At 47.0% G+C, this 27509-nt stretch overlaps 13 protein-coding genes across 13 annotated transcripts; 9 read left to right on the top strand and 4 right to left on the bottom strand.

The window, feature by feature from the left end:
• Window positions 1-126: 126 nt before the first annotated feature.
• I302_107158 (uncharacterized protein) lies at window positions 127-870 on the top strand (the record flags this gene model as incomplete). Its single annotated transcript, XM_019192190.1, has 2 exons — window positions 127-586; window positions 704-870. 2 exons carry the CDS (start codon window positions 127-129, stop codon window positions 868-870), a joined length of 627 nt encoding a protein of 208 aa, XP_019045187.1.
• Window positions 871-2295: 1425 nt separating this feature from the next.
• Window positions 2296-4140, top strand: I302_107157 (uncharacterized protein; the record flags this gene model as incomplete). The annotated part of the gene is made up of 1 exon (XM_019192191.1): window positions 2296-4140. The coding sequence occupies one exon, from the start codon at window positions 2296-2298 to the stop codon at window positions 4138-4140; it is 1845 nt and encodes a 614-aa protein (XP_019045188.1).
• A 1687-nt stretch (window positions 4141-5827) lies between these two features.
• I302_107156 (uncharacterized protein) lies at window positions 5828-6339 on the top strand (the record flags this gene model as incomplete). The annotated part of the gene is made up of 3 exons (XM_019192192.1): window positions 5828-5985; window positions 6060-6169; window positions 6230-6339. 3 exons carry the CDS (start codon window positions 5828-5830, stop codon window positions 6337-6339), a joined length of 378 nt encoding a protein of 125 aa, XP_019045189.1.
• A 2343-nt stretch (window positions 6340-8682) lies between these two features.
• On the top strand, window positions 8683-9264 carry I302_107155 (uncharacterized protein; the record flags this gene model as incomplete). Its single annotated transcript, XM_019192193.1, has 3 exons — window positions 8683-8780; window positions 8853-8948; window positions 9063-9264. 3 exons carry the CDS (start codon window positions 8683-8685, stop codon window positions 9262-9264), a joined length of 396 nt encoding a protein of 131 aa, XP_019045190.1.
• Window positions 9265-9925: 661 nt separating this feature from the next.
• On the top strand, window positions 9926-11976 carry I302_107154 (uncharacterized protein; the record flags this gene model as incomplete). Its single annotated transcript, XM_019192194.1, has 8 exons — window positions 9926-9946; window positions 10020-10095; window positions 10153-10159; window positions 10229-10370; window positions 10446-10569; window positions 10629-11144; window positions 11268-11794; window positions 11851-11976. 8 exons carry the CDS (start codon window positions 9926-9928, stop codon window positions 11974-11976), a joined length of 1539 nt encoding a protein of 512 aa, XP_019045191.1.
• A 188-nt stretch (window positions 11977-12164) lies between these two features.
• On the bottom strand, window positions 12165-12767 carry I302_107153 (uncharacterized protein; the record flags this gene model as incomplete). Its single annotated transcript, XM_019192195.1, has 1 exon — window positions 12165-12767. One exon carries the CDS (start codon window positions 12765-12767, stop codon window positions 12165-12167), a length of 603 nt encoding a protein of 200 aa, XP_019045192.1.
• Window positions 12768-13290: 523 nt separating this feature from the next.
• I302_107152 (uncharacterized protein) lies at window positions 13291-13661 on the top strand (the record flags this gene model as incomplete). Its single annotated transcript, XM_019192196.1, has 2 exons — window positions 13291-13540; window positions 13600-13661. 2 exons carry the CDS (start codon window positions 13291-13293, stop codon window positions 13659-13661), a joined length of 312 nt encoding a protein of 103 aa, XP_019045193.1.
• A 530-nt stretch (window positions 13662-14191) lies between these two features.
• I302_107151 (uncharacterized protein) lies at window positions 14192-14955 on the top strand (the record flags this gene model as incomplete). Its single annotated transcript, XM_019192197.1, has 3 exons — window positions 14192-14594; window positions 14665-14799; window positions 14870-14955. 3 exons carry the CDS (start codon window positions 14192-14194, stop codon window positions 14953-14955), a joined length of 624 nt encoding a protein of 207 aa, XP_019045194.1.
• Window positions 14956-15108: 153 nt separating this feature from the next.
• On the bottom strand, window positions 15109-15848 carry I302_107150 (uncharacterized protein; the record flags this gene model as incomplete). Its single annotated transcript, XM_019192198.1, has 4 exons — window positions 15109-15396; window positions 15463-15550; window positions 15651-15661; window positions 15744-15848. 4 exons carry the CDS (start codon window positions 15846-15848, stop codon window positions 15109-15111), a joined length of 492 nt encoding a protein of 163 aa, XP_019045195.1.
• A 263-nt stretch (window positions 15849-16111) lies between these two features.
• Window positions 16112-18594, bottom strand: I302_107149 (tRNA pseudouridine(38-40) synthase; the record flags this gene model as incomplete). Its single annotated transcript, XM_019192199.1, has 10 exons — window positions 16112-16319; window positions 16397-16456; window positions 16554-16770; window positions 16836-16908; window positions 16988-17141; window positions 17233-17535; window positions 17625-17762; window positions 17835-17987; window positions 18050-18082; window positions 18152-18594. The coding sequence occupies 10 exons, from the start codon at window positions 18592-18594 to the stop codon at window positions 16112-16114; spliced, it is 1782 nt and encodes a 593-aa protein (XP_019045196.1).
• A 387-nt stretch (window positions 18595-18981) lies between these two features.
• On the top strand, window positions 18982-22702 carry I302_107148 (uncharacterized protein; the record flags this gene model as incomplete). Its single annotated transcript, XM_065870406.1, has 10 exons — window positions 18982-19884; window positions 19940-20004; window positions 20063-20197; window positions 20262-20397; window positions 20464-20633; window positions 20692-21003; window positions 21067-21166; window positions 21235-21413; window positions 21484-21748; window positions 21887-22702. The coding sequence occupies 10 exons, from the start codon at window positions 18982-18984 to the stop codon at window positions 22700-22702; spliced, it is 3081 nt and encodes a 1026-aa protein (XP_065726478.1).
• A 372-nt stretch (window positions 22703-23074) lies between these two features.
• Window positions 23075-23968, bottom strand: I302_107147 (uncharacterized protein; the record flags this gene model as incomplete). The annotated part of the gene is made up of 1 exon (XM_019192201.1): window positions 23075-23968. The coding sequence occupies one exon, from the start codon at window positions 23966-23968 to the stop codon at window positions 23075-23077; it is 894 nt and encodes a 297-aa protein (XP_019045198.1).
• Window positions 23969-25928: 1960 nt separating this feature from the next.
• I302_107146 (uncharacterized protein) lies at window positions 25929-26975 on the top strand (the record flags this gene model as incomplete). The annotated part of the gene is made up of 1 exon (XM_019192203.1): window positions 25929-26975. One exon carries the CDS (start codon window positions 25929-25931, stop codon window positions 26973-26975), a length of 1047 nt encoding a protein of 348 aa, XP_019045200.1.
• Window positions 26976-27509: the final 534 nt, after the last annotated feature.

The following is a 27509-nucleotide window of genomic DNA, read 5'->3' as shown; positions in this document are numbered from 1 at the left end:
TTTGCATCAACGGACATTCGAGAGAAGACATATCAGACATCTTGCTTCCTGCTCCGATCTCAGCACCCCAAATGATATAGCCCCAGCAAAGACCTCCAAAGTCAAACCCCCCACGACCCACACGCCATGTCCTCCCTCCCCCTTCTCCTCCTCTTCCTCCTCACCCTCCCCATCCCACCCCTCATCCCCCTCCGTCAAATCCGACTCGACGCCTTCCTCATGCCCCTCTCCCTCCCTTTCATCCCCTCATCAACATTCACCTCCCTTCCCGACTCACGCCCATGGGATATATCCCGAAGTATAGTACGACTCATCATTGCCTACTCCCTCTTTGCGGGGTTCGGATCTTTGCTCAGGACCTTAAAGAGGATAGGGGGTTGGAAGATCCCTACATCATCTTCCAACCAGCTTTTCAGAGTGGGGTTGTTGTGGATTCTGGCTTGGAGGACCGCGACGTTGCCGTTTATTCCTGATGAGAAGGCTTGGAGGAGGCCGCTGGACGTTGCTACGATCATTGGAGTGGGGAGTGGGGGGATTTGCGTGATTAGTGAGGTGAGGGAGATATTGAGGTTGATAGGTGTGCGGGGTGAGTGCTGTCTTTTATCAAAGGTAATAAAAGGCAGAACGTACACCGACGGACTGGCCAGGGGACATATGTTGTGAATGTAATTTGAGTGGCTGATGGCGGTACGGTCGTGGGTAGATGCGCAACAATATCCGAAATCAGGTATAATCTCACGCATCATCCAGATTATTTTATCAATCCATCGAATACTCCTATCTCTCAGAATCATCAGCGCTGCGTTTGCACCTGCAAGCCCAATACCGATAAATATCTCAAATATGGGTGAAGGGACAGTAGGGCAGTAATTGACGGAGAAGGTCTTAAGTATGCATTTTTGGGTATATTGTATATGTTTCGTGTCATATGACAAACGCTTTCGAAGTGACATCTGGGGTGATTATCCCTTGGCGTGTTGCTCGAAGCGTGTCGTATGTACGTTCAGTAGGAGATGAGGCTCAAAACAATCAGAAATCCAACCATAAGCTCGACGCATCCTCAACCTTCTCGATCCAACATTCCCGATGATCATTCCTCTCGATCTACTTTGTAGTGAGCGAACACCTTGTATATCCCAGAATAGCGGACAAGCAGCCAAACAGCCAAATCAAGCTTGTTTTGATCCTTCCTCTTCCTAAGCCTACGCCCACGCCAAATTGCTTGCAAGTGTACGAAGCCACTTGGCTTCTCGGCACTGCTTAGTGGTCGTATGCATCTGCAGGCGACGTCGTGTAACACGCAGCAGAGCTGTAAGCTTGGTGGGAACAGCTTTATGGGAACGGACAAGGAAGACCCATCGGATGGGATACCTAACCGGGTTTTAGTTTGGAACCAAACATTGGTCTTGTTACGTCTTTGACGAGTCTCTGACCATCCGATGGGACTGGTTCATTCCACTACGGCTTGATATCATCGGAGTGGGGAGGAAAGGAAGATCGACGATGACGGAATGCGTACGCATCCGATGAGGTCGTATATTGCATTGTACAAAGTATAAAGTAATGTTTTCAATTTGTCTCATTCTCATACTCGTACCAAGAAGGCGAGTAACGAAACGAATCAAACAATCATGAGACCATCATCAACCTTGAATACACGAAGACATCATTCAATTGTTCACATGTACTAGGCTAGGTCGTACCTCTTTACAAGAAGAAACAACACTACTGGACTGCGTGTCTGGATGTTGGAAGTCAACACCCCGTTTCGAAGTTCACGTATCCTGAATAATCAATATTGTCACTCTTTCATCCTATACATCGTCCCCGTCGTCGTTATCGCATTACAACCTCCTCGATAGCCCACTTGCACCAATCGATCCTCTGCCCATTTCAACAGATACCTTATCCCCTCCATCTGAGCCTAGCCAATAACCTCACCCTCCTTTATACGTCTCCCACAATGATGGACCATTAAAACGTGAGTCAAGCGGTATCTCCTTTGAACCTCTCTCTCAAAATTCACCTCCTAATTTGGGATTATTCGAGTAGAATTGTCTGCATAGGAGTTCGAACTGATTGATTGGGATGATCATCCTTGACTCGATAGCGTGCGGGATAGTCATATCACCCTTATCGTTCCCTCTCAACATCGTAGAAACTGAGAAATTCTTTCATTCCCCAAAAAAGCCTCAACACGGTTTAAGCAGACGAAAAGAAGTAAACAAGCGTTGAACGCTAGATCTAGAAAGGAACTTGGTGATTCACAGGCATATAAGATACCACTACCTTACAATGGTATTCACCCTCCCCTCACTCCCCTCAGGAATCCTAGGAGGTCTGATCGACACCTCACCACCTGTCTTCTACCCGACGACACGAAACACACCCACCAAACTATCTCGCACGCGATCCCGATCCAGGTCCAACGCAACCCAAACCGTAGATTCACCTATACAGACCATCCCCCCCTCACCCTCTCTTACACCTATCAAGTCAAACCAAAATACGGGTCTAGGCAGCCTCCTACCTGCCAGTGCATCTGTGACGGATCTCACAGGGGATTGGGAACCATTACCTGGAGGAGGGCTAGGTGAGAAAAGGAGACTGTCCACTAGCAGTTTCAATGGGACTGCGCTTGGCTCAAGAGCATGTTCACCACCTCCTAGATTGAAAACTCCTACTCGACCCACACATCGTCGTTGCCATTCCGCCCTTCCTGCTTCTGCACTACCACCTCCAACAGGCAAATTACAGGAATTCTCGATATCACGCAATCCCCTAGCATCCACCAGCGCGATCAGTCTACCCACCTTGATAGAAGGACAGGGGGAGCCCTCCCACAGATCTATGCCTCCTTCCCCTTTGATCAATCCGCACAGTAGGAAACCCAGCAAATCAAAGATATCGCCTATATCGCTCACCCTGGCTTTAGAAGAGGAAGAGGGGGATGATGAGGATAGAATACCGGAATTGCAATTTACCAAACCGTCTTTAGAGAGGTCCAACTCAAATTCCTCAGTCCCACCTCCGAATCTCTCTAACTCTTACGCTTCCATGCCTCCCCCTCCGTTAAATCCTATAAATATCACTTACTCGCCTTCATCGAAGAATCGAATGGCCAGGTCACCGACTAGACCAATAGCTTCTCCTAGATCATGGTCCGTCCAAGATATACATTCTCTCACTGGTACGCCGAGGAAAGGGTTGCATTCTAGAAGAAGTAGTATCGAATCGACTAGTTCTGTATCGGACATAGCTGTGCTGGCAACTTGGTCTTTCCCCGATACACCTCCGAAAAATGACGGGATCGCGGCCGGAGATATGATCTCAGATATGGATAGAGGGAGGGGCAGGAAACCTGGATCCTCGGAACGGCTGAAAGAAAGGTTGAAGAATATACCAGGTATCGAAACTGGGTCATTCGCCTTTCCCAGTTCTGGCAGTCTCCCGTCCCTACCCAAACCACCTGTACCGCTTGGGACATCGAACACGGACACACCCGATAGTAAGACTACTACGCTGGTCAAACCTTCTAGACCGTTACCTTCTTATTTGAGAAATGGGAGCGGTCATAGACACACCCACTCGTCTCCTAATCTCCTTACGATCCCAACAAGACAACACGGTACGATGGGTCCACCAGCATTACCTTCCTTCTCGTCCAATCCGCTCTTCCCACCTCCCAAACCCGTTCAAAGACGTCCTACCACATCCAGACTTCGACAGCCCAATCCTCTCTCTATGCCTACTCATCAGACTCAACCCTCCTTGGGCGGAGGGAAAGAACTGGGCTCGTCACCGGGTAGTACTGGTTCCCTCTCAGAGACGTCGACGCTATGTCCTAGTCCCACCGCGTCAATCAAGTCTCTGCCATCGGTATCGGTAAATTCAGATTCGGAAAATATGGCTCCAAGTGGAAATGGGGGAAAGGCATGGTGGTCATTCCCTGCGTTTAAGAGGGATCGATCGCACTCCCGTGAGAGCGATAGAGATAAGGATGATGGTGATGTGGAGGTGTTGTCGAGATTGGTAGTTAGGAAAGAGTATGGCTGGGAAGTTGAGAGTGAGATCCTTGGGAAAGGCACGGAAGATCATGATGGGGAAGAAGAAGAGTATATCGATCTTGAAAATATGTAATCAGTGTGATTCAAAAGATCAAGAGATTCATGCCTAGGCAGTGAGGGTCATTTGTAATAATAGTTTAGTCGACAGTCTCGAATACTAGCATTGTTGTTGTTGTACAAATATGATCATATAAAAGTAAAATATACATGCATCCCTTTGTACGCTCTGCCGAACATTGTTGAACGATCAGGCAGGTCTCATCAGGTACTTGGAAGCAGTGATAAGATAAGCGTCAGGTCCACCTGTCAAAAACACGCCCGTACAATGCCGAAAAGTGTCGCATGTAAGGATTCTACTCCCTGCCGCTCGCGGCCGAATGATATGGTGCTGATTTTCGGCTTTCCCTCTAATTGCGGCAAAGCAGATCATGCGAAGAGAGTCGAATCCTCTATCCCCATAACATGTACTGGATGTGCGTGCTCTCAAAGTCTGTCCAGATCTGCTCCGTTCGAAAGTGAGGTCTTTCCCACACTTCGCTTTCTTCCACATTTATCGGAGGGCAACTCAAACGATGGGATGAGATGTCATGTACAGCCGCAAGCTATGCCGCAGGCAGAACAATTTACCCCGGAACATTCAGGGTCTGATGATGCTTTTCGTGCGCCACTGCAGATCATTTGAGCGTTCAAGGTTGGAGCTACTGAACCATCTCTTGGGATTCGTGAAACACTTTGTCCTGCCTCTGCCAGTCGAGCGCAAGTGAGGTCAGCAAGGCTTCCACTGCTCTGAAGAGAGTTGAATAACCCAGACTTGCTTGAAGCTTCTTTTGACGCTCAATTGCGATTTTGTCTCGAGTGATGTCACCAACGCTCAGAGTAAAAAGTGTAAAATAGCTTCCGTTTCCCCATTCTGAAAGGTCGGGACATCCGAGCATATTAGTGCGACGCTAAGTTCGCAAAAACTATTGAATGCTGCGCTAAATGCATTACCCCAGTTTCATCTTCCCCATACATTCATTCATTTTCGCAGAGGAGGGTATAGAACCGATTCACAGTAACCTACCACTTCAGTTGGGATCCGCCCTTCGTCATACGACACGTTTTACGGGTACATGGATCGTTGTCCAGACAACCGCTTGACGAGTGTGGGAATGGGGTCAAGGGAGGTCTAGTCGCATTCAGATGACGTCGACGTCAATTTGATGCATCCCTTCCTTCCCTGCTTCTAGACATGACAGATCAAGCACAGTCCAGTCCGCCCATTCAGTCTGTTGATGGACCATCAGGCGAGACGGAATTTTTCCTTTCGATTTCGATTCGAGTGTCCTGCGGGGTTTGACTCTGTTCGCTTTCAAGGAATTATGGGGTAAAGCACATAGGTATGATCGAGACCACGTTCGAACAATAAAACAACCCGAAGGACCCTCATGAGTGCAGGTATAGGTATGAGGGAGAAGCAGGAAATGAATTCATGTAATTTAGGAAAGGAATTGAGAGGAGGCTGAGAAGAACCTCAAAAAATCTTCCTTGGATCGAGGGTGCTCAAGATACATCTGCTCTACAGAGCAGAAAAAGGTATAAATACCTCCCTCTCAACACATCTCGAATCGTTTCTTCTCCACATCAACAACTCAAACAAAACATAAAGTCATTCTTTGACCTTTACTTCGAAAACTTCGAACAAAACCGACCTCAAGTCAAAAGTCTAATCAAGACCTCCACCGCGGTTCACCACCAAACAACAACAAAAATCAACAAAAATGTTCTTCGGTAAATCAACCATCGTAGCTGCTTTCGCTGCTCTCACTTTCGCTACTGCTGCTCCTTCGCTCGAGAAGAAGGACCAGAACTCCGGTACTGCCACCTACTACGCTGCTGGACTTGGTGCTTGTGGATGGACCAACTCTGGGTCTGACTAGTGAGTGTCCCGTACCTTTTGATTTACCTCCACTTCTGCCGTGCATCAACTTACTTTCAATTCGTTGTTCGTAGCGTCGTCGCTGTCAACTCTGCTCAATACGATGGATCCAAGTGCGGTAACAAGATCTGGGTATGGAACCCTGCTACCAGCACCATTGCTTTCCCTACCGTAGCCGACGAGTGTAAGTTTATCTTCTGTCTCTCACCGATGGCGCAGTTGCTGACTTGAAGATCCCTTGTAGGCCCCTCATGTAACTCCGGTGACCTCGACATGTCTGAAGGTCTCTTCGGTCACCTCACCAACAACAACTTTGACCAAGGAGTCTTCGAGATGTCCTGGGGATACTTATAATCTCCTCCACCATCCCTTATCATCTAATGGACAATACATCTCATTCCCTCATTCGTCACCACGCACATCTCAAAACATTTTGGGTTTAACGAACTTCATTCAAAACAATCAAAACGAAACGTCCCGGTGACGTACCCTCTTATGACCTACTATAGCATAGATACATACAAATAGAAACGCTCTTTTAACGATGGTGACGAATTTTAACTTATAATCCATGTGAAAATGCATAGACTTTTCACCTTTGCCTGGCTCAACGACGTCTCCTTTTACTCATGTACTGACCAGACTCCCTCGTGGCAAGTTGATCTTGTTTCCGCCCTCACATAGGACATCTTCGGTCGTATCCAGAAATAGCCAGAACACCGCTGTTCGCGGCAGCAGCACTTGCGGACCGGCCGATATCACGTATTCGAATCACAATCATATTTCCATCCTGGACGAAGTAAAAGAATGGGATCATTTGTACGTCCAATCACCGGTAAACCGCACACCCCCGTTCCTACATACACAGACACACAGACAGACCTGGAAACGCCAAACGCCTCGTATACAAATTCCCACGAAAGACCTTTTTGTTCCACATGGGTTTCCCACTCTGTATGTGTATTGCTCCCGATGAGATGCTCAGTCATTTCCATCAGATTCATGCGTGTGTGCGCGTCAATGGCGTCCACTAGCTGGGAGAAAGACGCTAATACCATTCCCATGAATAGATTAATGAACGGTACAGTAGTGTACCATCTAATGGTGTGTCCAGGCTCTACCGTACATCAGAGACAAAGGTGTGGGTAAGATTGATTCAAAGCTCGTTTAGCAAGATGAGACCCCAGAAAGCACGTGAAAACCATGCATCGATGTCTGTGATCTTTCTCCCGGTAGAGCGCACGGAATATTCAGGGCTGTAATCTCGTAAAGAACGGTCTGGAATCCAGAGCGACGAAAGATCAAATTTACCGGTTCCCGGGGGTCATACCTTAATTTCGGATCGGGAAAAGTACGACTATACGTTGATACCCCAAAACTGATCTACCCTTTGTTCCTCGTTCGCAGGTTTTTCATACCTCCATCGTCCGGCCCGCTGCTGCTTGATTTTAACATACAGGATCAATGGAAATGGGGTCGGCACTGATAATAGGTAACACGGTAGATTTGAATCCCGGACCTTGGACCTTGTAGACCTTGGTGCTTGTCGATCAAGCACCTAGAGCTAAATTTGGGGTCTTCCACTTGTACGACACCACAGCTTGCCGGCCGATGAGCAAAGTCCCACCTTGCGTTTACGCTCTGAGCTACCCACCCACCTGTACTTGCTCCGAGACTAGCTCTAATCTTGATCACCTAATACATCAAGGCCTCGGAGCAGCGGATTGAGGACACCGATATCTACACTAGGTCATGTCGATCATCTTGACCCTCAATTCTGTCTCTGATACCCTTTTCATACCTTTGATCTTTTCCGTTCTGGTCTTTCATCTGTACGAACAGCCCTCATAAAGATAGGGAATAATAGGGAAATTATACCCAGTATCTTACAGCATCTTTTGAGGTAGCTCGAACTCCAATTCCCCACTGTTGGAGCAAGGCCATTGCACCATCACTGCAAATTTTCCACTTCTGGATGGTCAGTCATTATCCTATGCTCAGGTCATCATCCCTCACCACATGCCGATATCTAGAGGGCTCACTCGGCCCAGGTCTATTGATGACTTACCACTGACGGACAGGCTTGGCGCCTCTTTACACGGGTAGATGATTTTGGGGTGGTCGATTCCCTATCCACCCCTCATTCTTCTCCACAAATTCAAATTTTCGATCCCGATGCTGATTCTATTGTTCGAGGACTCTCTCTAATGATACGCCGAGAGCTGAGGCTTCGGAGCTGAATCTACGGATTATCTGATTATGCCTGATCTGGGTTGAATGAATCCGATGAGGACAAAAAGAGAACGAACGCCGTAAGTTAAGGAGCGGGTGGGTTTATCTTGGGCCTCAAAAATCTAATGAACGAGGATGTGTGGTAATAATGAAAGACCAGAACGTCCAGATTCGGTGTACATGTGGGATCGGGGCTGATCACTGAATTCCCTCTCTTCTCAAGCATTGTCAAGGCATCGCACCGCAGACATTTTATTGAAAGTGAACGAAGTGGATTCATGTTGGAGCTCGCATGCAAAAAGGTATATAATCCCCTTCAGAAATCGATAAAATAGTTCTCAGTTCCTCACCAAAATACACAATCACTCCAACGCTACAAAGCTCAACCAACTCATTCTTTGAATAACCAAAACTACAAACGGTCTAGTACCTACAACCCAACTACACACATTCACTCCAGACAAAATGTTCGCCAAAGTCTTCACTGCTCTCGTCGCTGCCTCAGCCGTCCTTGCTGCTCCCGTTGAATCTCAACTCGAGAAGAGAATCCAACACGATGGACAGTGAGTTTCTATCTCTACTCCGCTTCTCCCTCCCCAGGTTCCATAGCTGATATATGTCTTGGCCTCCCTCAGAGCCACTTACTTCGAAGTCGGTCTTGGTGCCTGTGGATGGTGGAACGTCAACGAGGACTACATTGTCGCTCTTAACTCTGCCCAATACCAAAGAAAGTGAGCGTCAATTCCTCCTTTTCACCTCCACCTTCATCCTCTTTGGCTACCACCATCTCCGGGTCGTTCCTTCTCGTTTTTTCTGACTTGTGCTGATGAATATTCCCTCTCAAGCGGTGGATCCAACTGTGGACAGGGTATCACCTTGACCAACTCCGCCAACGGCAAGAAGATCGTTGTCACCGTCGCCGACGAGTGCCCCACCTGTGACGATGGATCCCTCGATCTCTCCCCCTCCGCCTTCGCCGCCCTCACCGACGGTAACATGGACCAAGGTGTCTTCCCTATCTCCTGGCACTTCAACAGAAAGCAATAAGCGGGCTTCGTATTATACCTTCCTCTGGTATCTGTATTCCTGTCTTGTGCTTTCTGAAAAATCAAAATAAAACGAAAAAAACATCCTCAAAGAACATCGTCCGCCACAACCGCCACCAAAGGACCCCCTCAACCTCCTATGAACGCTAGTCGTTTATCACCTCGTATCATCACCCTCAACACCTCTTTCATGCTTATGAACAACCAACTTCTTACGATCACTTGGATATATATCTATATCACACACTCATTGTAATCTATCATTCATTTTTGGGTTTTTCGGGAGAATAATATCATATCATATATAGTAAAATCATATCATTGTATAATCTAGACGTTTTTGTCAAAATGTCAAACGAATCAAAAGAGCTGTTCAAGCTCAAACCTATGCATATAGAGTGCTAGACCTTTACTATTGCCTTCTCCAGTCTCTGCAAGCTGGCAGTTGGCCTCTTGACTTTATCATTGATAGATGAAAGAGGTGCCAAAATGGCTAATGAGTAAAGTGGTCAACCTCCACCTGACAATCGCAGTACCTCGACTACGGTTTTGCAATGTTCTCGGTTCATCTCTCATCTTTCAGATAACTTTATCACCACTTTGAATAGCATAAAACAGTGCCCCAGGTCACAGGAACATCCACAAGCATATCATGAACAGCCATGATAGGCTTCTCCAACTTTGTGAGTTGCGTGATGTGTGATGACAGGAACAGGTCATATCGCAGTCGAGTTACTTATGTCAGAGACACCATAGATCCTTCGAAATTACTATAATGCGATAGGATGGAACGAGGATAACTTGTATAGCTCAATCACAAAGTCATCGAGCTGTGAGTGTGTCCAGATATGCATGAGCTGAGCTGAAGGCTGATGCTCTCGATAAAAAGCTTTACTGTATGTCATGCCAGCCAGTACTATCGTCGAATGACAGAGCTAATCAATCGTACAACACCTGCAACATAGCGACTTTCAAGTCCCTCAATCACTGATACTCCAGCTCGCCAATGCTCCTACACCCATCTTCTTCACTTCGTATGCTCTGGATGCGCTACCCCAGCTCAACGGGAGTATACAGTATATCACTACTTCGGAGCCGTTAGAGCAGGTACGTGCGGTTTTGACTTGTTTCCTTGTAAACAACAGATGAGGATTTAGTTTGGCTCACCCATCACTCATATAGATTGGCCCATCACGCAGTATCAGGTTCAAAGATGTAGTAGAACGATTCAGAGTGTTTCCTCCGCCTAAGAGGCCATTACCCAAGGATGAAGTTTGGTTAGCAGGCAAGAGGATAGAGGGGCGGGGTGAGTTCAACATCTCTCTCAGATGAGAACCCTCAACTCATACCACTCACTTGTCTCAGACTACCTACTCTACTCTCGACTCCACCTCCCATCCCTCCATCTATCAGGCCTAGCAACCACCCGTCTCACACCCACCCTCCAAGCGCACTTGGCATTTCTCTCCCAGCCCGCTTCTCCAGCAGCCACTCGCCCCGCATCACCCAATACCCCTCCATCCCACTCCCGGCAACCCTCCGAACCTTCCGTCCCACCCTCTCAACCCCCTCCACCAGGCAACATACTCCTGTCGCTACAGCATGACACGGGACGATATTCCGGTGAATACACGTATTCTGCCCAGGACGGGATGTTCGGTATAAGGGGGTTGTACAATTTCGGATGGCAAGCTTCGGATATCAAGAATCTGGTTTATAATCAGCCTACACCCTCGGGTGGGGTGATCACTGTAGTGAAGACGGAGAGCGAACAAGATGGAAAGCGGATAGACGAGGAGGAGATGATGGAGGGAGGGCTGAAAGGGAGGTTTTCGGCAGGGGGAGAGATATATTTTTCAGCTAAACAGAGGAGTTTTGGCAGTGAGTCGTGTACTTTCTTTCGCTTTTCGCACAATGCTACACTGTGAAGAGATCTCCACGAAGTGATTCATGTCTTCGGTCAAATCAGCGCTGAACGCGTGTGTTGATCTGCCTCCTGACCAGTCTCCACCGGCCTCAGATTCACGACCCTCCCTCAATCGCCCAACGGCCCACCCGCATCACCTCCTACAACCCTGACACTCCTGTATAACCCCCTCATCGGCTTCCTATCTTCAGCATACTCCGCTCAGGTGTCGCCCACCGTAGCTTTATCCACCAGATTCGGCGTCAACGTCTATTCATACGAGAGTGATCTGGCTATAGGTGGGGAATGGTGGATTGGCCGTAGGAGGGGTAAGAGAGATACCGCCAAACGACTCTTGTCGTCTTCTCCTCAGATACCGAAGGCGGAGCAACCTGATGCAAGCAATAAGGTAGAAGAGGAGAGGATAGGTCAATTCGATAATTGGAGTAAGACTTCGCTGAGACCTACAGAATATACAGCTGAAACGGTCAGAGAGGGACCATTGAACGTGACTGAGATAACGCCGAAAGTCAGATCTGATTCCAGAGATGAGAAAGATATGAATGAGGCGGAAGGGATGGACGATAGAGATGGGGTATTGAAGGCTAGATTATCAGGGAATTGGGTGAGTGCTGGTCTATTCGCTGATAAAGTGGAGATTGACTACTCAAGTGACTATAGTCAATTGCATTACTCTACGAAGCGCGGATACGGAAATGCTTGGTATCAGTCGGTATAGTCTCTGATCTAGCGAGTAGGCAAAGACCTATACGGAGCGTTGGGGTAGAAGTTCAGTATTTCTCATAGGCAGCAATGTACTGTATGTATGTGTATCTCGAATTGCCACTTGATGTGCTCAGCACGGTCCCCTATACGTAGTACATCTTTTATTCATTCATTCATTCGTTTCTGTCATTCATTTTGGCATTCTTTCGTTTAATTCTTTCGTATATACATATACAATCTTCGTAACCTACATCATCTTTCTTTCCCTATCAAGTGTTTAATACATAATGGCCATATCTCACCTCCCTAACCCTCTCAGGCAAATTGTCAGGACAATATCTATCACGCACAAACTCCTTGACCCTATCCATCAAATTTGCCTTTCTTCGTAATACCCCACTGGAATCCACCATATACCTCCTACCCTTCCTACCACTCTTCTTAATTTGGTTTACGACCAACTTGTATCGTCCTCGTACTCGATTATGGCCGACGATTTCGGATGGTTTTCGATTCTCCTTGATCTCGTGTACGACCTTCTCGTGAGCGTAGAGAGCAGAGAAATCTCTATATACGGTATATTGGGTGGTGGGGTTGTGGTATTTGTGGTAGATATCCCAATCCAACTTGGAGGTTCGAGGGACCGTGTGGTTGTATGAAGAGATGCCTTTGTAAAAGGTAGGTTGGGTTTGGGTGGCGGTATTGAGTGAGTCATAGGTAGTCGACTTGGACTTGGGTTCAGGGGTTCTCGAAACGGAGATGGAGAGTGGTTGATATTCGGGGGAATGGTAGATATCCCAATCGAGGGGGGAGGTCCTAGAATAAGTGGGCGAGGGAGGGCCGATGTGGGTGATGCTGTTCTCGAGGTACATGTTGAGTGATGAGATTTATCTATAGGCTTATTTGTTGACGATAGAAGAATTTGGATTTTTTTTGATTGACTCTACAAGGAGTTGGTAGTGGTTTGAGGTTGAGTTGAGAGATGTAAGAAGAATGAACAGAGGACTATCGATCCAACAAGGATGTTTATATATCTTATTCTCTCTCTTCCCTCGATGGGGTACCCCTCGCCCATGGAGACTTGGAATATCCAGAAAGAAAGTTCATGATTGCGACGTCGAGACGTGCGTTGTATTTATGAGACATATTTGATGTTGTTCCGGCCACTTGGGGCAACGTATTACTTCGTCATCCACTTCTTTTTTGAGATCAAAGTTCAGAATGTATGTCGGGCATGGGTGCAGATCAGATGGGCGTGGTGTACTTGATTCTTTACGTAGAGTGAAATGTATCTCAACAACGCATCTTACTTCTAACTTTTAGGTGAAGCGATGACCATTCGAAAATCAACAGCAACAACAAGACAAGACAAGACAAGACAAGACGGTAAGAACAATGTCCGCCGCTACCCTCGTATCCACTTCATCCGCCCAGACGACCGTCCAACCCACTCCTAAGATTATTGTCCGAGATTACGCATATAAACCGGTGAAAGTGTATGAAATCATCCCTCAACCACTTTCTTCGTCCTCGTCGGATTCTTCGATGGTCGCCACTCCCACTACCCCCAACACGGATAAGGTGCCGCCCGTCATTGGTTGTGTGAAGGAGAGAGAGGACGTGGTGCTTTGTGATTCACCTGAATGTAGGTCTTCGGTGCTTTTGGACCCCAATGTGATGGTGCTGATATGGGATGAGTTGTAGGTTCGGATGATGAAGATGGGGTCGTGTGGATTACCAAGAGAGGTGGCAAGAAACCTGAGTAGGGGTTATACTTAGCATTATATACGTATGTGCCGCTTGTCATGCTATCATCACAGCTGAGGGATACCGTCCAATTACAATCTGTAAATTGTTTGATGCCCTTACTACTGTGAAGTATTGCATATCCAAAGATTCGCCACCATCCTGCTGGTGACAACATGTTCTCTTTCTCGTTCATCGCTACTGCCACCTGATTCATCTCACAGTCTCGACCAGTTGCGCGATTGATCTAACGGAGTCGTACTAATTCTAAATGGAGCAGACCATTGGTCCAGCACATCCCTGCTAAGTACTCGGCACGAGGAGACGTACTCTCCATGTATTTTTCAGAATAAAGTTCATCCTTGCCCTTCCTCACTTCCGCTGTGCTCTAGAGAATAAGTGTTGCCACCCCCTACTGTATACATCGAGCAGATACGCAAACGGGTTGTCTCTTCTTCTCTACTTTACATGTATTTTCTTTTACCCATATATAAATACGTCGACGTTACTCAAACACATCGAACATCAACATATATCACTACCTTATAAGATGTCCACTACCTCCACCTCCTCCAATTCAAGCCATTCTTCCCTCGCCTCCCCCTCGGGATCAAGCAGTCCCACATCAATCCTCAGATCACCCGACTCATCACGGAGCGACAAGAAAGTGAGATTCTCCGACTCGAACGATTATTTCATATTTACCACGCCTGAAAAAGAGAGGGAACGACGACCAAAGTCAATTTCGCCTTCGCCCTCGGAGTATAGCTTGAAATGTCTTCTCGCGGGTCAACAGGTCCTTGCCACCCCAGGCAACGCAAGAAGATCAAAGATCCCCAAAACCCAGGTCAAGTCTTTGTCAGCAGAGTCGAACATCGATTTTTCACATAGATGGTGTGGTAAGGAAGAGGAATGTAATGATCATTCTGGGGTTGAGAAAGGCATGAAAGAACGTATGTCCATCTCTAACTGTGATGTCGAATGTGTGGGTTGGTTTTATCGAGGCTGACTCATCTTGAGTAGGTGAGCGACACGGTGCACCCACTTTGAGCCGATTTTCTTCGTTCTCGATGATCAATGCCTTTGATCATATGGTCGATTTCTTCACTGGTGTCAAGCGAACCGGGAAAGATGAGAGCCGAGGAGAAGATATGAACGGTGAGTGATTTGAATTCTCGTCTATCGGTTGGTAGAGAAAGAATGCTGATATGTTCGTCATGATTTTTAGAATATAAGATAATCACCAGACGAAGGTTATTCAGACCTACTACGTATAGTATTGTATTTTACGATAATGCCAGGAAGAGCGTCTGATGGGTTGATACGATTTTAATATGATATGTTTTTGACACAATATGCATTAAATATGTGTAGATTTTGTGTTTGGATGTAAAGTCGAAGATGCATGACTGAACAACTCACATTCCTTCCACTTCCAGTTCTTATGCTGAGCCCTGTCTCTCCTCCTTACAGTTTACTCCCACCCTTCCCCTCTGCCTCCTCTTTGATCTTTTCAAGAACCCCATCCCCATCCCTATACACGCACGCACCCTGACCAATAACCTTATCTTCTATACCCCGTTTCTTCACATACTCCCATATATCCGCTGAATCTGCTCCAGGCTGGAACCATATACCCCGTGGTTCCTTGATCGGGTTAGGCGGGATGGGATAAAGGGATTTTAGGATGTCGATGCCGACTAGGGGGTTTATGATTATTGAGATGGATGTTGAGGGGAGGTCGGGGATTTGGGTCTGACCGAGGAAATGAGGATAGTAAGCTAGAGTGTTCTGATCGAGTGTATGGTGGAACTCGCTTACAGGTTCAGTGAGCAGTCTCAGACCTTCAACTTCCTCGGATGGTTTATTGGGTCGGACGGCAGTTACGGGGAAGTCTCGCTGTTGATACCTGTACCTGGGAATAAGCGATCAAGCTGAGGTGCGATGAGATTGCGGAAAGAGGGGTGTCTGTACCCGGTCGTATTAGGGTTCACTGATTCACCACTCACCATCGTAGTATCTACCAGTACAGCCAGTATGATCATCAGCACCTTATCCCTCTATGATCCATGATAGTCAATCAGATGACCCTACCCACCCACCTTATTATCCCATCTCGACCTATCGCTCATCGTCCTTCCTATCACACCGAATTTCTCAGCTTGGAGGAAGTACTTCATACTTTCTGTGACTGGGCTGGGGGGCATCGTGCTATAGACACTGCTATCAGGTTCTTGGTTATGATTTGAGAGTGATGTGTTTTGACAAGTGAGAATATCAAGACCATCCGTTTACGCTGAATAATCTCATCATCACCATCATCATGACATGTTCATTCGTCATTCACGTCTGTCCGGTTAAACTCTCTCATATTTATCCGATCAATCATGCTCCTATCTGGCACTACTCAAAGTCAAAGACCAAAGCATGCTGTACTGAACAAAATGCATATGATGACTACGAGTACCACCTATCCCTCCCATTCACCCCTCTTCAGCTCCTCCATATCCACCTCCTCATCCTCACTATCCATCTCCTCATCCGCTATGTCCTTCTCAGCCTCTCCCTCACCTTCACCTTCACCCTCTCCCGCCGCTCTGGCAGCAATAGCAGCAGCTCGACGAGCTTCTTTGGCTCCCTTTGACAAGTCCGCTTCGGGCGGGATAGTTCCTTGGGTACTGGGGGGCATGGCACATCAGTTCACATCCTTCCATTGTGTATGATCGGAAGGAGAAGGAGAAAGATCAGGACTCACTTCAAGAACGCAAGACCGTTGGACATGGAACAATCCATCTGACGCATCCATTTATGGAAGCTGTATTTGAATCGATACATCAGCTCAAACATCTTCATCACAGTGACGATCGGTCATGCGCGTATGGGTGATATCATCATGAAGAGGCGATACCCACACATGACTCTGCAATTCCTCCTCTCTCAATTTCTCATAAATCCACTTAACCTTGAAATCATGCATCAATTGACCGTACAATCCGAAATCTACTGGATCTCTATCTTCCTGCAGACCGTTCGCCTTGGTGGTGATTCGGGTGTTGTATACTCCGAATTGGGGTGCTTCGAGTAATAGACCGAGAGGCGGGGCTTTGGGGACGTGGATTCGTTTGGGGCCTGAATATCATACCGACAGATGTGAGCCTCTCCTGCACCTACATGAATTTGCTATGTATACTCACCGAAAGTCTCAGGGATCAGGGAAGGAGGAGAGGCAGTTCTACAAGCCAACATGGCCATTGAGATCATTTTTCGCTACAGTAAGTATGAGCATATCATTAGCACCACTATGTCTATCATACCGGTAAGATGGTCTGGAGTAGTTATAACGTACAATCTGATGCAGCATGAAACTCTGACCGTGGATCTGAACAGAGATCCATTCGATATCACCATACACCTTCGGGTCTTTGACTTCCAATTTGATCATGAATCGCTTAACGGTTCTATCGTTGAACGGCTTTCCGACAGTGAAGTTATGGAAGTTGCTGTAATCCATCAAAGACGCCATCAGCTCTCTTCTCTCTCAATACGTCTTTGACCAGTGCAAAAGATGAGAGGGATGAAAGATTTACTCACTGAGTACCTTTATACTGAGCAATCAACTCCCTAAACCTCTCCAGCGTCTTGTTATCAACTCTCCACCCTCTCCTCCTCTCAAACTCTCCTCGATTCTTGGGATTTATCACCTTTCCTCCATCTTCTTCAGTCTCAGGTTCGAATTTTGGGGCGGCATCGATGAAATCTACTGCTTCTTTACCCAGCAGATCTCTCCATCCTGGCGATGATCTATCTAATCGTTTGCCTAATGGGTCGTCTCGACCGGGAGGTAGGAGACAGTACGAGGGGAGGAGGTATTCGTAGATACGTGAGTCGGCGGCTCTGTAGTTGATAACGAATCATCAGCTATTATCCTCAAGCATGATTCATTTGTCGAGAATGTATATGGTAGGCGGGAAGCCTAAACTCACGTTCTAGCATTGAATGATTTGACTGTTCTCACAAATCCCCACATCCTGATTTGATCAGGTAAGATGGTGTTGACGTATTCTGCTAGGGTTTTGTATCCCTCCGGAAGAGGAGGTTCGACGATCATTTTCAGGGAGATGCTACATCGATTAAAAGCAAATCAGCTACTTGTCCTCCTACTGGCATTTAGACGTGTGCATAAAGAAGCTCACCAATTACCAGCGGCATGTACACCTGCATCTGTCCTTGCTGCTCTCTGAACATCTGATTTCCTATGATCATTCGCATTGTCCGCTGAGATAGCTCCTGCTTTTACGAGTGCGGCGAACACGTCTCCTTCGATTGTCCTTGAGCCGTGGGTTTGTCTATATCGAATAATCAGCCATACTGCAACCTACAGGTTGTTTACATCAGCTGAGACCCTCACATTTGCATACCCGAATATCCAGTCCCGCAGTATCTACACACCACACCACACCATCAGCTTGATTCCACTGCGAAATTCCAGAAAATCCAAGCTGACACCTACCCAACCAAAAGGGCACACCGTCTCTTAGGTAACCTAGCTTCACTCTCCTCTCCCTCTTTCTTCTCTCGAGGTGTCCAATCATTCGATCTCCTTTCATATCTGACGGCATCAGGCCCCTTCTTCTCCCTCTCTTTACCCTTACCCTTTCCGCCATTACCGTACCCCTGTCCTCTCCCCCAGGTCTTCTTCTTCTTGTCCGAGTCATTGCCGTTCTCACCAGACATGGCATTGAACATTGCTTCTTCGGGGTCTACCTGCACTTCGCCACCTAAGCCTGATATGGGTGTATCAGAGGGCGCAGAAGTTGTAGATTCGACATGGGGTTTCTTAGCTGGAGGTTGTCCCTCGGCGTCTGCAGGGTTGACGGATACTTCATCTTTGATTTCGATGTTGGGGATGGGGGAAGGTGATCGAGGTCGTTTGGCTGATTCGGGGGCTTCCATTTTGGCTGAGGTTTTGAAGGTGGTTTTGGTCAAGAGATTGTTCAAGAATACACGTAGACGAGGTATGATCATCCACGTCTTTAGGGTGTGTAGAGAAGCAAAAAGGACAACGAGAAATGAGAAATCAACCGAGAATCAAAGAAACGCCAGCCAAAATTGAAAACGTTGAAAATAAGTGAAAACCCCTATCAGAGTTTAAATTCCCACGGTTGCTACCATTATACCGGTTATCGCCACCATACCCACTTCCGTCATCATCACTACCATACAGCAACAGCAACAACAAAGAGGATGATGGTGATGAAGACAAGCACAACAATCATATCCGCTCACACTACAATACTACAGTCGCTTGATGTCAACACTATGACCAAGAGATGATTCAAGATGGCACCCTCAAGTCCATCACAACGTACCAACCCTCTTCTGAACCTCATCAACCCCTATTCTTCCGTCACTCGCTCAACCTACCCAGATCCAGATAGTCCCTCAACCATGCTCCTTAGAGAACTACAAGGAGGAGATGATTCCGACCCAGATACAAGAGAGAGATCCGCCATGTCACCTACACCTACACCTCCCACCCACACCCTCACAACCTCGTCAAGTTCCTCAGATGACGACGAGGCTCCTCCCAGATCATTGATCTTTGGTGAACAGCCCTCAGCAGGTGAACGTACCCCCAGATCACCTCCCATCTCTGTACCCTCCCGTACAATCGCTGGAATAACGGAGGAGCGAACGCCTATACCGAGAGCCAACAGTCCAGGACCATTTACCAATCCCGCTCCCTCGTCTTCCACTTCCGATTCGCGCTCGCGATCCACCTCACCTGGTCCATCAACTATCTCCGTCTATGCTTCTGGACTGGAAGGAACAAATACCAATCTAGGAGAATCATATATCTCACGACCTCAAACTAGAGATCCATCAACATCGCCTGAACAGCTATCCAAGGCATTACCTACCTTTCGTGAAACCCCTTCTCGCCCAATCCCTTCGACGAGATTATCCAGTGGTTCGGGATACTTGGATCCCTCTTTCTCGACTGAGGGAGGACCGTCTAAGAAGATTAAGGGGAAGGGCAGGTCTAGAGATAAGGGTGGAAGGAGGTATCATGCCCTACCTGCTCAGGAGGAAGAGGAAGAAGATGATCACCAGGAAGATAGGGGCAGGTATGCCGGGTTGAAAGGCAGGAAAGGGAAGATGGGCAGGAAGGGGTTAAATGATTATGAGAAGGCATTGTGGAAGTGGGTCAACGTAGAGGATTTGGATGGGTTTCTACAGGAGGTGAGGCAGCTATCATATTTCATTCTGGTAGGGATCTTAGCTGATAGAGAAACAGGTGTACGATTACTATAAAGGAATGGGGATATGGTGTATTGCTCTGGCTAGAGCACTCAATCTGTTGTACGTTCAGCTTGCCATATCGCGGTAACGTACAAAAAGCTGATTAAGATCAATGTAGAACAACATTCTTCGTCATTGCTTTCTCTACCTTCCTTACCTCCTGTATAGATTACAAGAGGTTGTGGTCAGAGGCGTCCGGACCAGACGCGATAGCTAGATTGGATGATGTACTGATCGAGAAATGTATAATAAGGTGGATCAGCTGTCCTGATCGCGCGAAGCGGAATATCAGAGCTGATTCGACCCTTTACAAATAGATCTTCCTTCCCCCACATGCTATTCCTAGTGATTATCACAGCATTCTTCGTCTTCCAGCTTTCCTCCTTCGTCTTTTCCCTACCCAGGCTATTGGAGATGTATCGATTCTACACATACCTACTTGGTATACCGGATGTAAGCTTTGAGTTTCTTTTTTGTCTCGAAGCAATAGCAAGCTTACTCTGATTGTGGCTCCACTAGGCGGATATCCAAACACTCCCCTGGCCAGAAATTGTCCGTCTAATAGGGGAAATACGAAATCATAATCCCGTCACCTCTTTATCCAATGGTGGAGCGACCGCACTAGCAGATATGGTAGATGAAGCCGATCAAGCTACCTATAAAAAGCTGGACGCTCATGACGTCGCCAAGTGAGTTCTCTTTGCGATATCTGTAATCGTCATCTTAGCTCATCTGTTTCGTTCACAGTCGAATACTACGTCAGGAGAATTACCTCATCGCACTGTTCAACAAGGATCTCCTAGACCTCCGAGTCAGATTGCCCGTCCCCCATTCTCTGGATCATCTCGTACCTCCCTCTCTCTTGGCTCCGACTAGTGGATCGCTGCCCTCGCATACCTCTCATCAGGATAGAAAGTTCATATCGTTCGGCGCAAATACACTTACCAAAGCGTTGGAATGGAATTTGAGATTCTGTTTGATGGGATATCTGTTCGATACGAGAGGGCAGGTTAAGAAGGAGTTTGTACGGGAACGAAGGAGGAAGGATCTGGTCATTGGGTTAGCTCCATCTCCCCTTGCACCTCTGGATCGAACGAAGCTGATACGAGTCAATGGATATAGTCTGAAGAGAAGGTTCGTTTTCATGGGTGTTTTGAATGCGATCTTCGCGCCGTTCATCGTGGTGTACCTTATCGTCTACTCCTTCTTTAGGTATTTTGAGGTGAGCTTGACGTTTCCTGAAGATGCGCACGAAGAGGACTGTGAGCTGAATAGACTATGTATGATCAGGAATATCACAAGAACCCATCATCAATCGGAGGAAGGCAATACACACCCTACGCTCAATGGAAGTTCCGCGAGTTCAACGAGTTGCCCCACCTGTTCGAAAGAAGATTAGATCGATCATACCCTATCGCCAAAGAATATATCGACCAGTTTCCCAAGGAAAGAACAGCACTGATCATGCGGTAAGCTACTATCATCCTCTTCGAATCGAGGTGAAGAAAGCGAGCTTATATGTGAACTCGTTGTGGACAGGTTCGTAGCATTCATAGCTGGATCATTCGCAGCTGTCCTACTTCTCGCGTCAGTGATCGACCCAGACCTGTTCCTCCATTTCGAAATCACCCCTCATCGGACTGTACTGTTCTACTTGGGGTTGTTCGGAGGTGTATTAGCCGTGGCTAGGGGGATGGTCCCTGAGGAGAATATGGTGTTTGATCCGGAGGAACGGATGAGGGAGGTAGTGGGGTATACGCATTATTTGCCGGGGGAGTGGAAGGGGAAATTACATAGTCAGATGGTGAGTTGCGTTCTTCTTCACTTGCTCATCATGTGTCCAATCCCTACACTCAACCTATCCCACGCGAAAGACGATTGAAGTCAAGTGCTATTGGGGTCTCCTTGTATGAGAAGACATAGCTGATACATAATATTACAGGTGCTCCAATCATTCGGTCAGCTGTTCGCTCTAAAAATCAACATCTTTTTCACCGAGCTGCTCTCAGTCATCCTCACTCCCTTCGTCCTGTTCTTCTCGCTCCCTCCATGCGCAGGAGCTATCATCGATTTCTTCCGGGAATTCACGGTCCACGTGGACGGAGTGGGGTATGTGTGTTCATTTGCCGTATTTGATTTCAGGCGGAACGAAAGTGATGCCAAGGCTGTGGACGAGGTGAACCCAACAACAACCAGTGACAACAACAAGCAGATCAAAGACAAGACTGCAGGAAATGAAGCCAACAGGTGGAGAGAAAAGGGCAACGAGAAGATGGAATCTAGTGTATTGCACTTCAAAGCCACACACCCAGATTGGCAACCCTCCGACCCGTCCAGCTCCCTTTTCCTAGATAGGTTAGTAGGTCAACATACCCAGCAGATCAAGTCGCCCCGATCACCTCGGACAAACTTGTTGCGAGGGATGGGGATGGAAGGATCGATGTACGCTGGTGCGGGGGGAAGGGGATTGGGTATCTCCGGTGTGGGGATGGACGAGAGAAAGTTGAGAGAGAGGAAGGGGGAGTATGAGAGGGCTTTTGAGAGGTCCAGTCATCTTATCAAACCCTCCATGTCTAAGAGGGGGAGGGGCAGGGAGGTGATTCAGGAGAGGGATGAGGGGGAGGATACGAATGCGGGTGAAGATGGGTTGGATGGATGGAGAGAGGATGGGAGAAGAGAAGGGGGAGAGGGAGACGGCGAGGAGAGGTGGAGGGATGAGGGGGTTAGAGGGATCTTGCAGCAGGTTTTGGGGAGGTGAGGGTGATGAGAGGGGGAAAGGTTGTATATACGATTGTGGATAGCTGTATTTGTAGGTTTGATGGTGTGATATATTGTGATGGTCACGATATAATAGCAGCTCATTATTTGGGACAGTGACGTATTTTCATGCTCATTATAATACATCTTTGTTCTACAGAATCATTCTTTCAGACCGATCATCAAAAATACAAACCATTATTGTACCATATAAATTCGAAAGCAAGGTTCTAATACATAGAGAATCAAAATACGTTGGGTTGGGCAAAATCGTATCGCATTCTACCAATAACAAGACGATCGATATCAAACTCTGAGATATCTATCTATCTTATATTGTCGAGAGTGACAATGACAATGACAAATCGTTTCATTATTCATGAATCACCCCCAACCCTCCCATCTTGCTAACCCTCTTACCGCCTCTAGGAAGATCCCCATGGAAAGTCGCTTGAAACTTCTGTTTCTGATTGTCCCTTTTCATCTGCATTTTTCTCCTCTCAAGCAATAAGGCATGTTTGATATTTAGCGCTTTTGATTTCATGAGCAGCGCGTCGATCTCTTCGTCGGTGGGTGTGTGTGTGAGAGTGTGGTCTTGGGCCGTTGTGGGTGGTCGGTCGAGGTCGATATCTGCGTTGTTTCCCAAGTGTTCATCGGTTATATCGCTTCGGACTGTAGGTCCATCGATATACAAAGAAGGTACTTCCAAATCCATCTTCAAGGGGAGGTATACCTTCGCCACATCAGCCGGTTCCTTGAGGTACTCCAACTCGTCTTCCAGCTCTAGCTCGAACTCGGGGGAGGGCCAGTGAGATACATCAAGTTGCCATTGCTCGATTACGTCCAGATCAATAGGTGTAGTGGGTGTACATACCCCGGAGGAGGAGGTGCTTGTAGAGCCTGAGTCCGAGTTGCAGGGGGAGAGTGGCGAATTTTGGATTCGGGTGTCGGATTCGTTTTGATCTTGGTTTTGGCGGGGGATTCGCCGATTCTGCCATTCATTGTACCTTTCCAGCAAGGTGGCGAGTACTTGAATGATATATGTGGTGAGCATGATAGTCCCCGAGAACATTGATGTGGGGATGACCAAAATACCGATAAGAACGTATACACCAATCAGCGGGATGAGGTTGAAGATGATCCATTGGAAAGATGTTTGGATGAAGAGGAGGGATAGGTGATATTCCCTTTGGATGGTTTTGAGGATTATGATGGGGAGACAGAGGAGGATGAGGAATGTGCGGAAGGAGATGTATGGGGAGGGCATTGTGCACTGTTCGAATTTAGTTGATGCAGGAGATAGGAAGATGGGTGGGTGGTGGCGAATGGATGGTTATTCTTTCGATTGTAATTTGCAGATGGAAGTATATGACTTAAGTTATATGTTAGCGATTGGAGTTGTAGATGAGATGTGAAAGAGAGAAGGAGAGATACGAGAGACCATTCCCATCTGCCTTATATGCGCATCCATCGACCGGAAAGAAACAAATGAAGGATGGACATGTATCATTTCCAGAAAGATAGTTCATTGTTCCTGGGAGTATCGTACTCCTCGCCTGTGCATGATTTGTCAAAGTAAAGTTCGCGCACTCGCCGGCCGAGATGCGCGTACTGTAGATGCTACAGTGTACTGTGCGCGGGGAGGCCAATGATTCGCCACATCGCTGCGATTGCATCTCAGAGCGGGACAACTGTGTGAGGACATACCGTATATCATGTCATTGCGGAACAGGCAGTTTTCTCTGTACTTTCTCGTAGTGAGGCTCGATGCGACAGGACATTTGTATTGGAAAGACAATGCATCGTTCAAAAGTATCAAAATTTCGAGTAGTACCGTCCCCTTTCAGCAAATACATAGATATCTACCATTCCCAGTTCCTACGCACATCTCGCTTTACATCTCTTAGTGTCAAACCATACATACTCGTGCTCATTCTTGATGGGCCTTTTAAACTCGTTTAGGGGTGAACCAGATGTACTCGCCATTGTATTTCGAGATCTCTTCGTTGTATTTAAGGGACTTCTGGGCTGGTGGTCGGTCGGTCGGTCAGTACATTGCTGCTCAACTACCTGAGATGAGATGGGATGACATACCTTCACTGGATGTTTTCGTTTTATCGCACCGCGTTTCTCTAATATGATCGTACGACTGGGGGGATCAGATGATGGAATTTTTCAACCCCTCCTGGGCATCGGGAGTGGTGGGAGTAACCTTGATCTTCGACGATTTTCGAGAGAGGGAGGTAGGGGAGGATCCCTTGGTAGACCTTTCGGGAGAGGTATATCGAGTGGAGGAGGACGAGGGGGAGGTGGATCCGGTGGGGGTGGTGTTTGTGCTGGTGGTGCTGGTAGACATGATGGCGATGATAACTGGTACGTCGTGTGCAGTGTGTTGTCCAGTTAGTTCGTTGTGAAGGGAAGATGAAGAAGAAGAATTAGAGAAGAACAAACAGTTCGAATATGCTCATATTATATGCATTTCCTGGTACCCCATCTACCAAGTACCGTCCATACGAGATGACGCAACTCACCAACTTTGTCAAGAGATAAATCAAAAACAAAGTTGGTTTTCGTCGTAATCCAGCTTTCCAGCTCATCGTAGAGTATGAGCAGGGAAGAATGTGGCACTTTGCCGCTTCTTCCATTTTGCGTTGAGATCCGTGAGTGATTGCGCACAGACCGTCTGTGTTTGCAATGTATGTTATGCGGAAAAGACTCTACCCTCCTTTTGGTCCTGTCATCAATCAATACATTTACACGTGTATGTATACGCACTACACTACACTCATAGACGAACATTCCTTGTTTTCCTTCCTTTTTTTTCGCATCTTCCTATTGGTTAGTTTATTTCACTTTGATCATATCAACATCCTATACAGCAAACAGTGCGACCATCTATCTGTATGGATGTTTGGCTGTTGTTTGTACGTACTGTAGGTGTACGACATCACCCTGTTCAACTTTGATTCTGATATATCGAATAACAAAAAACAAACGACACAGCACAGCAAGGAAGGAAAGGGAAAATCGAGCCAAGCCATTGCCGCGAAACAAAAGTGGTACACCACATAGATAAGAAAAGGCATCTTGAATTCAAACACCTCCTTCCTTCTTCACATTACCTTCTACATCAACACTACTATCATCTCATCAGCAAACTCCATCACTACAACACCAGATCAATACCCTTTCGACTTACCATCAGCTCATCCCACCCCAATCTCAAGATGATCACCTCATCTCCCCATCCTCACCCGCTCCTTTTCACCCTCCCCCAGCCCCATCCTACCACCTCACTCACCCTACCAACCTTCTTACCCCATTTCATCCCCTTCACCCCTCCCCCTCCACCAGGAAGGAACGGTCCCAAAGGAGTCAAGATCATCGACCATTCTTTCCCTCCTCCTTCTCCTACTCCTACACCTGTATTTGCGGAACATCTCGAGTTGGATCTTGCTAGAACTCATTCCAACCAATCTATAGATTCTACGGCACTTATCACTCCGCAGGCTCAGTCGCCTCTGACCGGTACTACACTCCTTCATAATGACCTCGAGCACCATCACCATCTTCCTACACCTATCATGGAGGGAAACCATGGTGAGGAAGGTGGTTTGGTATTTGGTACGATACATTTCGAGAAGAGAAATAAGATTCTACCCATCGATACATTCATGGAAGTCCAGCCATCCCAAATCACCGCTCTGCATCCCCATCAGCCCAAACAGTACAGAAGGACAAATTATCAGCCCCAAACTTCCTTTTCCCGAGGTGAGATCATCCATCATAAATTCTATCCCACATCTACACTCTACCGAAAGAATAGATATGATGCGAAAGAGGAAGAAGCAGGCGAGGACGAGGAGGATCAGTCGAGCGACACCGAATCAGACTCAGACTCGGAATCCAGTGGATGTTCGTCAATCGTCCCTCCTGACCAAATGGGGAAGGTGTGTATGTACGAGTATTGGAGGATGTATGATCAGCGGATCATGGAAGAAAGGGAGGAGAGAAGAAGATTGAGAAAGTTTACTGTCACTTCGGAAATCGAGGACGATGCAGAACAGAATAAGAGCAAGGGGGAAGGGAAAGTTAGGGATTGGCTGGTATCTCAGACTCAAATCGAGGATTACACTCATCATGAAGTCAAAATACAAGACCAGCGAAAGACAAACGATGTCTCACAAACACAAGCACAATCACACTCGATTAATCATCGACTTCTCAGAATCTCCATCAATACCAATCATACCAACACGAAAACTTCCTCATAAAGTCCCCTATCGCCCGAACCATGGTTGGCCAGACCCCTCCTCGATACCGTCGTAGCTCTCAGCACCCCCTCGAGATCGAGGAAGAGGAACAAGAAACCACGACCGATCAGCACTCATTAGCTGATTCAACTCGGACTTGGGGCGATCTCGCCCCTTGTTGCGGATATAATATAATAACATCTCAAACTCATTCTCATTCTCACTTTGATTGTTTTATGTTCCTATTACCTTGGCGTTGTACACCTTACCTTTTCCGTTGTATCCTGGCCTTTTGCTTCTTCGTATTCATTTGTATCCTATTTCCATTCTTCCATCTTCCACTTCGTATCATGTAGACTTCCTGACTGAAAATGTTCTTATAATTCCACTAAAACAAAATGCATCTTTTCACTACAACCTCTCGTTATCCATACCACAAGAGTGTCAGTCAGACCAATCGACCACGATGGTTCAGCCAGATGGTACAGTGTTCAGCCAGATGGCGCACGGTGATATATGAAAGCGTTATATGCATGAAAACCCCATTAATCATCC

Source organism: Kwoniella bestiolae, chromosome 5, assembly GCF_000512585.2.
Source record: "Kwoniella bestiolae CBS 10118 chromosome 5, complete sequence".
NCBI classification, from domain to species: Eukaryota; Fungi; Basidiomycota; class Tremellomycetes; order Tremellales; family Cryptococcaceae; genus Kwoniella; species Kwoniella bestiolae.
This window is presented reverse-complemented; position numbering and strand designations above follow the sequence as displayed.